Raw genomic sequence first — 10,086 nt, 5'->3', positions numbered from 1 at the left:
CCCCAAATAGCCACAGCTGTGGGCTATGGCCCCCCTGTTGGGAGATGCGACACAACTACACTCTAGCAGGCACTAACTCCGCTGCCTCCCTCCTATCCAGCTCCAGGGTCTTGAGCTCTGCAGTGATGCTAGCTCTGTTGTCAAGCCACAGTGTGCCTGACACTGCAAAACCATCCAGTGTCGGGCATCATAGCAGTATTGTTCCTCATCCTTCCATATCTGACCTTGACCTCTCGGACCTTCCAGACAAGTGCCCTCCGGACCTTCAGATCATGTTTGGCTGAGACAGTCCAGGCACCGAGATATTTGAAGTCCTCGACTACCTCGAGCACCATCTCACTGACGGTAGCAATTGTTCTGTCCTCTCTGTTGAATTACTTTTGTCTTCTTGGCATTAAGCTTTTACTCCATTTCTACAGCCAGTAGTAGTTCCTTTCTCTGCTGACTACGGCAATGTCGTGCATAGTCGAGGTCGTCATCATAATGGGATGTACTCGCTGGTCTTACTTGGGACCAGCCTGAAACCTAGTGTCTCCTCCCTGCCACTGATTCCAAGTCGGTCCATTCGCACAATAAACATCAACAGGGTATCACCTTGTAGGACGTCAGCGAGTATCTCAAACTCTTTAGTCAGAACTTTGGCTCGTGTCTGACTATAGTTTGCCACTTTTCGGGAACACCATAGGCCCAGAGAATGTTGAGTTTCCCACTGTGTATGGTGTCAAAATCTTTTTGGAAATCAATGAAAGTGATCACCGCTGATAGATTATTCTCCCTGACGCCTTCCAGGAGCCATTATCTACCCGACTGTTGTGCGCTCAGAGCGAAAGCCATTCTGTGAACTTCTCAGCAGAGAGTCTAAAGGCCAGTCCACATCAATGCAACTCCTTGCAACAAAACCGTTTTAAGGCCATTCCACACTAATGGAACTACTTGCAACTGCCATTTGGGGATTATGGTTGCAAGGAGTTGCAGTTGCAAGGTGTTGCAGTTCCAAGGAGTTGCATTGGTGTGTAGCTACTGGCCTTAAGATGAAAACTGAAAATAAGTTAATCTATAAGCTCACAACGTGTCACATCACTACGTGCTGGGAGCATGCAGATAGGCTATTTTCTAAAATGCTTAGCAAAGTTGTTAAACTGCCACAATAATCTTATTACTTGAATTTGAATTGAATTTTATTTTAATGTATATATAATTTACTATAATTTCTCTCCAATTTCCTCTTTCCAATTGGCCCCCGTAGCGGTCCCCACTTTGAAAACCTGTGGACAACTACTTTATGTACTAAAGTATAGCTTTGCCCTACGACGGGGGAGTTAAGCCTTCTACGTTTCCATCTTAGTATGGTGCCCTTTCTGTGGAAAAAAAACATCTAAGCCTGCTAACCAATGGCTATAGTTTGTCAGTCCTGATTCTGGCAGTTTTGTGTCAGTTGTATCAGTCTTATGGAAACTGCCATATTAGTGCCATAACCGCAGTGAAAATAATTAAATAACACACTACCCTGGGAGACACAAGACCCTAAAGGTGGTAGAGAAACCACAGTGTTGGAAACCTACGTTAAATTGAGTGCAGATTGCAGTGGTGGGGTGGGGAGGGGTGTTCAGCTTTCCTGTAAGTCGAGACCAGACAGCTCCGATGCATTGGTTGTGGTGCTAATTGTCGCCTCAATCTCTCTCTCCCTCCCTGCAGCTCGCTCTGTCTCTCTACCTCACTGCTCTCAGGTCTCACGCTGCCAGCATGAAAGCAGACACAACCATGTTTCTTTTTCATGTGGCAGTGTTGTACTCCCACCAAGTTACAATCTGTGTGCTTGTGAAACTGCTATATCAATGTTTACTAACAATCTTTCTCTGCATGATTTAGAAAAGTAAACATTATCCTTGGACTGACTGGTGAATCAACACTACTCAAACATGGTTTTAACTGATGAATTATTTAAAAAAAATATATATATATATAAAGCAGTATTATCTACATTTAATGCAAATAGTTTTATTGCAAAATGTGGGTAATATTGAGCCCAATTTATTTCTGTGTTGCTTGCTGAAAATAAATTTAATTTAGGCTTAAAGATGCGTAGCTTTTCAGTGGAACAGAAGCCACAGAAAACCCTAAATGTCATCCTCTGGTGAATTCTGGGGCAAGAGGAAATCTCTCAGCCTTTGCATTTGGGCCATGATGTATTCATCGGGTGAGGGTATTCACTTATTCTCATTGTTGCCTTACAGGGAAATTGTAAAAAGTTGTGGTTACCCTAGTCTGCATGTGTTTCATAAGATGTTGGGTCATCTAAACCCCATGCTTCCTTTCATGTCTTCTTTCTTTTTTGAGTTACTTTTTACTGTCTGTCTGCACTCTGTGGGGACAAAATTGATAAATGGCCAAAGACAAAGTTACAGAAATTATTGAAAAAGGAATTGTGTGTGTGTGTGTGTGTGTGTGTGTGTGTGTGTGTGTGTGTGTGTGTGTGTGTGTGTGTGTGTGTGTGTGTGTGTGTGTGTGTGTGTGTGTGTGTGTGTGTGTGTGTGTGTGTGTGTGTGTGTGTGTGTGTGTGTGTGTGTGTGTGTGTGTGTGCGTGCATGTGCATGAAAGTGATTAATGGATGGAGTGAGTGACAAGTAATGTGCAGCCAGTAATGTCTCACATAAGTCCATATACGTGTGTGGGTGGAGGTTGTGGGTTTTAGAGGGCCTGACGCCTGAAGGCGTCACATTAGACACGGTTGCTCAGACAGAAACATACATGCGCGCCTTCAGCATAAAGAGGCAACACACCGCCTTGGGCACACAGAGACAATACACACACTCTCTCTCTTTGTTGCACCTAGATTTGCACCATGAGCCATGATCAGAGGTATCCGTTCCCACAGGTCTTTCTGGTGGACAATGGTGGAGACCCACAGCACTCTCTCCAGCCTCCAGGCCTGATACCCTGCTGGTCCTTTCCTCCTGCCCAGGAGAGAGCAAAGAGCCGGGGGAAGAGACAGAGCTGCATGGGGGTCAGTCCTGGCCTATTGGTGGTTCTGCTGTTCCTTCTACTGCTTGTGTTTGCAGCCATGGGGCTTGGAGCTCACCAGATCTACAAGTTACAGCGAGAACTGGTTAATATAAGAAAGGTAAGGTGCTATGGGAGAGATTGGCTGGTATTGTAGATGCAATATGAGAATGGATTGAAGATTGTAAAGAGCCTTTAACGAAACTAACGTGATTTCCACATTATGTTGGACTGAATGATTTTGTTTTGGGAACAGGCACTGTATATAAATTATAAACTACATTTATTTTTATATATATATATATATATATATATATATATGTGTGTGTGTGTGTGTGTGTGTGTGTGTGTGTGTGTGTGTGTGTGTGTGTGTGTGTGTGTGTGTGTGTGTGTGTGTGTGTGTGTGTGTGTGTGTGTGTGTGTGTGTGTGTGTGTGTGTGTGTGTGTGTGTGTGTGTATATATACATACATACATACATACATACACATATATATATATATATATATATATATATATATACATATAAATAAATAAAGGAGTAGAACTCAATGTGATTGTAAGAAGTGGTTTGGCAATCTTTGTGAAAAAGATTACACAGTTAAAGATCCCCAAAACATTGCTCTACTATGTAATATAATGAAGAATGCTATTTGAGATGTTTCAATGGGCACAGAAATGCAACAAAGATCAATCGCAGGTATGGCATCTCTGACCACTGGAAAGTGAGTGGGAAACTGTAGGTGTTGCGTAGTTAAAGTTGATAGTGGAAATACATAATTCTGGAAAACATGCAAACCAGAGTCAAATCATTAGAATCAATATTCATGATGTGTTTTAAACTTCACCAGAAGCTTCACCTCACCTCTGCTCTGACATTTAAAAGTGTACGCTAAGCAGAAGCCTTTCTTTTGTGGTCACCGGTCCACTGAGACAGGATATCCTCAAACATTAAACTCAACCATTGAACTCAGTCAGCCAGTCCTTTCTTTTCCTTTTTTTTCTCAGACAGATGTTGCTTTATGGTTTTTGCTACTGTTCAATTGAAAAGTGCTCTAAATCATACATGAGAGGGTGATCAAATTGGAATAAATGGCTTTCCATGTCACACAATAAATAATGTGTTTTTGTTTTTCATGTGAAGTGGTATTGAGATATCTCCTTTTCATTCATCTGGCAGGAAATTGACACAGAGAAAGAATTTCTTACACCCTTGAAGCAAGTTGGTAATGGTAAGTGTTACCACATTAACTAAGAGTGTCACTATTAGAAAAGGAATAGTGTTTTAACATCAAGGTGGGAAATCGGAAGATAATTGCTGATGTTGTGTTCTCCAATACCTGTTTTAGGTTTCCAAGAACCTGAGCTGCATGGAGAAAATACAGACAGTAGAGCCGCAGCACATGTTATAGGTAAGCAGGAACCTTCCTATTCCTGTCCTACTATCATCCAGTGGTGGAAAAAGTACTAAGATTTTGTACTTAAGTAAAAGTATCAATACTGTAATGTAGAAATACTCCATTACAAGTAAAAGTCCGGAATTAAAAGTTTACTTGAGTAAAAGTACAAAAGTATTGGGATCAAAATATACTTAAAGTACCGAAAGTAGAAGTACTCATTAGGGCGCGGTCCCACCGCACTTTTATTTGACCTCTGGGGCGGAATCTGCCAATGCTTTGTCAATGCAAATGCGTGGATTCTTGGAAAGAATGCGCAAGACCATGAATCCACGCATTTGCATTGACAAAGCATTGGCAGATTCCGCCCCAGAGGTCAAATAAAAGTGAAAGAAAAACAGCTGATCTACAAACTCCCAACGCATCGCAATGCGACGCGTTGTGAGTTTGTAGATCAGCTATTTTCAAATAGCCAAAATATATATAGCGCTTAAGAGGTTAATCTATGTTTGATAATCTAAATCTACAAAGTAACTAGAAACTAAAGTTTTCATATAATTGTAGTGGAGTAAAAGTACAATATTTGTCTCTGAGATGTAGTGGAGTAGAAGTAAAAGTACTGAAAATTGGAAATACTCCAGTAAAGTAAAGATACCTCAACATTTTACTTAAGTACAGTACTTGAGTAAATGTACTCAGTTACTTTCCACCAGTGTCATCTCTTCACCTGTCATCTTGTATCCCCCCTCCTCCTGCTCTTTCTCTCCTCTGGGTTCTAATATCTAACATGTCATCTTCCCATGCCTCTTACAGGGCGGATTGAAAAAGATGTGTCCCAGAAGACATTGCGATGGGAGCCAAAGGCAGGCCGTGCGTTCACAGAGGGGGGCGTAGCGTACCGTATCGAGGACGGGGGTCTGCTGGTCAACCACACTGGTCTCTACCACATCTACTCGCGCGTGGAGCTGCTCTTCAAGAACTGCGCCCCCACAGACTCATACGCTCACACTGTGTTTGTGAGGAGAGCGGGACAGAATTCGCCTCTGACACTGATGGAGGCCCACAGAGCCGGTTTCTGCAGCCAGAGGCAGAGCAACGTCTGGACTTCAGAGAGTTATCTGGCCTCCGCCCTGCACCTAGAGAAACAGGACAGGGTGTTTGTGAATGTGTCTCATCCCTCGTATCTCAGCCATCAGCATCATGCCAATTTCTTTGGCCTCTACAAGATCTAAGAATCTAAAGAAAAACCTGAGGAGGGGGGACTGCTGGTTTTCCGTCTCACCAGAAGTTGCTGCATTCACCTGCCATCCTTTTGCTTCTTGCTGTGCAATGCTTAATTTATGCTCCGCCGTACACCGGTGTCACACACATCCGCAACACATGGTGAGCTTGTAGATCAGCTGTTTTCGCAGTGTGACACCGCTGTACGATGAAGTATAAATCGGGCTTAATGATGGCAGGTGAATGAACCCAACAGCACGGAAGGATATAACTGTGCACAGCAGAGTGTTAATACATGTCTGAGAGTAAAACAAACCTGTAAAGAACCTTTTTCCCCCCAATCATTTTAAATGACTTAATGAGAGAGTGCAGTACATCATATCAGTTGTGCACAATTGATTTTGCTGACTGACCGCAGTTATATTTGTAGCAAGGTAGCTGAAGTTAAGTGTTAAAAACTGAAAGAAAAAGCATGTTCACATATTTTTTATACAGTTTTAGTGGTGGTGAAAAGAATGGTTGCTTCTCCAAGACGTGCATTAGCATGGCAGAGACAGTTACTGTTCAGTTGTGGATGTTGTGAGAGATTCCATGTAACACTAAGGTGATAGTTGTTAAGGAAAACATTTCTCTTATAGATATTTATTGTTATGTGAATCTGACACTGGATGTCAGGTCTGAATGTACAGTATGGTAATTAAAGACAGTGGATTGTTCTTATATCTTGGAATCATTTGAAAATTAACTTATTAAAATATATATTTTTCATTTAAATCTGGATGGTTTCGGCTCTCAATCATAACAAGCCCACATATCAAGGGCACTCATGACTGCTGGAAAATATGCAAATATATAGAGATCAACTCAATCATCTTCCTGACTAGGAAGATGTATTTGTTTAGTTGAATGTATTATTATCCTTAATATGAACATGAATACAGTGTTATTACTCTGGGTTCTCACATTGCAGCAGAGTTTTGAGACCACCACTTTCTTTTTAAAATCTATGATAGTAGATACATTCTGCACAGTGCACTCACATGCACGCACACACGCACGCGCGCACGTGTGCGCGCGCGCACACACACACACACACACACACACACACACACACACACACACACACACACACACACACACACACACACACACACACACACACACACACAGAATGTGTGAACATGTTCACATATGCATGCTGGGCACAGAGAGGGGGGCCATGCGTCACTAGAGAGACCTCAATCTACCGAGGTACCGGTGTTCTTTTCTATCTACGTTTCCTTCCTGTGTGGCTATTACAGTGGTCTCTGCTTGTACGTTTCAATTTATGTTGAAGCTGACAGACGTTAAAAGCTCTGTTTCCGTCTATGCACATTTGCTAACTACTTCATCTTCACTGCACAAGAGGCTGTATTCTTCATAATAACAGCCAAATGACTGGTTTATGGCTCGTGAGGCTGGCTTTCCCAGCCTTTGATGAAAGACTGAATGATGATGATGATGATGATGATAATGGTGGTGATGAATGAATGAATGAAGGGAAAGCTTTCCTTGCAGCTGGGTTAACTGACTACATGCCTCCCTCTCAAAGAGAAACCAGGGTCTTTGCATTTTAGTCATTCACAACCACAAACACAAGATATTCAGGTGTAGGCTGCTATGGTACTGTATGAGAAATGGCCTGACTAAAAACACAAAAATGTCTGAATAACCAGTGGAAGGAGAATAAAGAAGGCATTCTCAAATTAGTGCTCGGTTTTGTTTCGGTTGCTGATCAGGCTGCAGGACAATTATCATGGTACACAATTGATGCTTAATTTCCAAATCCTTTTTGACAAAAACTAAAATGTCTATTTTATTTGTGCCACAATTAATGGAGTGACACCCACTGACTGAAATCAATGTAACAATTCAGTGTTGTGGGGAAGGTTTTCCTTTTAGAGATGAAAAAGTAATTGCATTCAAAATTATGCCTTTTTGGCATCAAACACAGGTGCATGGCAGTATAGGCAGAACATTGATTGATTGATTGAATACTTCATTAGACAGAACAGTCAGACATTTGAGCTAAAAGGATAACACAAAAAAGACCCGGCTTGTTTCCATTGTTGAACAATGGTTGAATGGAATAGTAATTACTGCATGTTCAAGAAGAAATTATTATTGTAATAAATGACATTAGGGTAAACCATTTAAAAAAATATATAATAATAACTTCAATTCTATGTTATTTGAATTAGAAAATGTAGAAACAACAAGCAAACAACAAGAGATGATGACAGGTTGTGTACCAAAAAGGAACCAATGACACTATGACTAAGTGTGAAAATTAACTTCTAAATCAGTATAATAGCAACAGTCTTTAACGGTAATCACACATGTGTTTGTTCCACTGGTATACCTTAAAAGGCCATGGTATCAGCTGATACCACTCAACTCTGTAAACCGTTAACTAGGTCAACAGCCACCAGCTGGGTATGACTTGTTGGTCAAACCACAATTTTGGTGAAGAGCGAGGCAACTTGCAGGGTTTATAACCACTTCAACACCAGTGTCCCGATTCTGGGGTGAACATTTGGCCAAAAATTGCTGATCTACAAGTTCGCTATGTGTTGCCTTGCGCCACGTTGTGAGCTTGTAGATCAGCTATTTTAGGTGAAGAGATTTGGTGTAGAGGGAAGAGGATCTAGTATAGAGCCCCATGAGCCCTGGTCAATATGTATATATATATATATATTTGTTTTTTTACTCACACGTAAGGGCATCGAATGAAATGCAAAAACAAGGAGACTTTTAAAGTAGCCAAGAACAATAAATAGATGAATACAGGGAGTAAAAACTTAGTTCATTTTGGGGGCTTTTCTTGATTTAACCCACCAGGAATGGAAATGTGTATGCTTTCCAAATAAGACATTTCGCCAGCCCCAGAAGAGTCACAAAAGGCAACAGAAAGTGATATTTAGGAAGAGAAATAGTCTCAGGGAGAAGAGAACGCCAAGAGAGAAACAATTGGGGAGGGATAGACACCTAGTAGTAGCCTACATCCGAAATAGTGTCATATGGACGACCAATATGATTGTCAACACAGAGTAGCTCGAGCCTGGTGACCACTTTCGCATGTCGGGTCAACATCTGCATACATCCTGGATAACCTATAGACTTGGTTTAATACACATGGTGAAAAATGTACATTGCAGCACTATTATATTGAGGAAGTATGAATACGCTCCATTATAGCTTCCAAGGTTACATCAGATGTATCCTCCAGATATGTATAGGTAAATGGAGGTCAAATAGTGTAGAGATCTTTCCTTTAAGTATAGGACCTGAACTATATAGGGTTTATGTGGTTAAAACATACATTGTGTTTTGAGGGCAATATCATATATATTCTTTCATTATTTACTGTATAGAGTTTTTTTCATTTTATATTTTTTTCATTTAGGCAACCCGCGGCTCTGGAGCCGCTTGCGGCTCTTTAACTCCTCCCTAGTGGCGCCATAGAGGTATGAGTGGCTCCCTGAAGCTTTACACATTAAATAAAGTAATAATAATATTTATGTAATTTTATTTTTCACATTTTAATTTTAATTTATGGTTGCTGTATGAGGCCAAACGTGACACAAATATTCTTACGTTTTCCAATGTTGTAAAAATGTGTAGAATAAATATTAAGTTTCAACAACTCTGTCAACTAAGAATTACATCATAGCCTGCGACACACGTGTCGGCAGGGCGCCAGCCAGCCATGTAAACAAACCGGTGGGTGTGTGTGTGGTTCAGCTGTGTGGTTCACTGCTACGCTATGGATTCTAAAAGGCAAAAAATTAAAGATAGCTGCGGAAAACAGAGGATTTAACAGTTCGTGGACAGAGGCATTTGCTTTCATTGCCACTTCAGATGGATTTCCTGAATGTTTGCTCTGCAATGAAAAGTTATCGAGTAAGTCCTGTGGTGCGCGCTGATCCTGCTCAGTGTTGCCAGGTATGATTATTATAAGAGAATGTAGGCTTGTTTTCCTGTAAAGTCGCTTGTAAATATTCAGGCGCTGGTTCGTTTTCCTTTTGGCTTGTTTCTGAAATGTAGTTGCTTATTTGGGCTTGCTTTCAAGATTATTTTTGAAAATAGCTGATTTAATAGAGCTCAAGTGGAAGTGGTGAAACTGGTCGCTTCTTTTGGGCTTGTTTTCATAGACCTCGTCGCTTGTTTCTTTCACAGAATCTGGCAACATTGATCCTGCTGCGGGGAATATTTTGACAACATTAAAATGAATGCTCATTTACTATTTGTAAGTAACTAGTAATTTTATAGGCTAATATACACTTTATAGGGCTAATATGCCCGTGTTGCCTTAATTATAAGGCTTAGATATTGTTTGTGGCTCCAGACATATTGTGTATGATTTTTTTTGTTGTCCAAAATGGCTCTTTAAACATCTAGGGTTGCCGCCCCCTGGTGATCAAAATAGAA

At 41.0% G+C, this 10,086-nt stretch overlaps 1 protein-coding gene across 1 annotated transcript; it reads left to right on the top strand.

Moving 5' to 3' along the window:
• The first annotated feature begins 2,770 nt into the window (after positions 1-2,770).
• faslg (Fas ligand (TNF superfamily, member 6)) lies at positions 2,771-6,312 on the top strand. The gene is made up of 4 exons (XM_080432029.1): positions 2,771-3,121; positions 4,179-4,230; positions 4,348-4,410; positions 5,209-6,312. The coding sequence occupies exons 1-4, from the start codon at positions 2,843-2,845 to the stop codon at positions 5,625-5,627; spliced, it is 813 nt and encodes a 270-aa protein (XP_080288155.1). The 5' UTR covers positions 2,771-2,842; the 3' UTR covers positions 5,628-6,312.
• Positions 6,313-10,086: the final 3,774 nt, after the last annotated feature.

Source organism: Gymnoscopelus braueri, assembly GCF_963280865.1.
Source record: "Gymnoscopelus braueri genome assembly, chromosome: 6".
NCBI classification, from domain to species: domain Eukaryota; kingdom Metazoa; phylum Chordata; class Actinopteri; order Myctophiformes; family Myctophidae; genus Gymnoscopelus; species Gymnoscopelus braueri.
Note: the sequence above shows the minus strand (reverse complement) of the source record. Positions and strands in the feature narration are given on the sequence as shown.

Coding starts and splice junctions, on each gene's coding strand:
- faslg (XM_080432029.1), top strand. CDS start 2,843: ATGAGCCATGATCAGAGGTATCCGTTCCCACAGGTCTTTCTGGTGGAC. Junction 3,122..4,178: donor AACTGGTTAATATAAGAAAG/GTAAGGTGCTAT, acceptor TTCATCTGGCAG/GAAATTGACACAGAGAAAGA. Junction 4,411..5,208: donor AGCCGCAGCACATGTTATAG/GTAAGCAGGAAC, acceptor TGCCTCTTACAG/GGCGGATTGAAAAAGATGTG.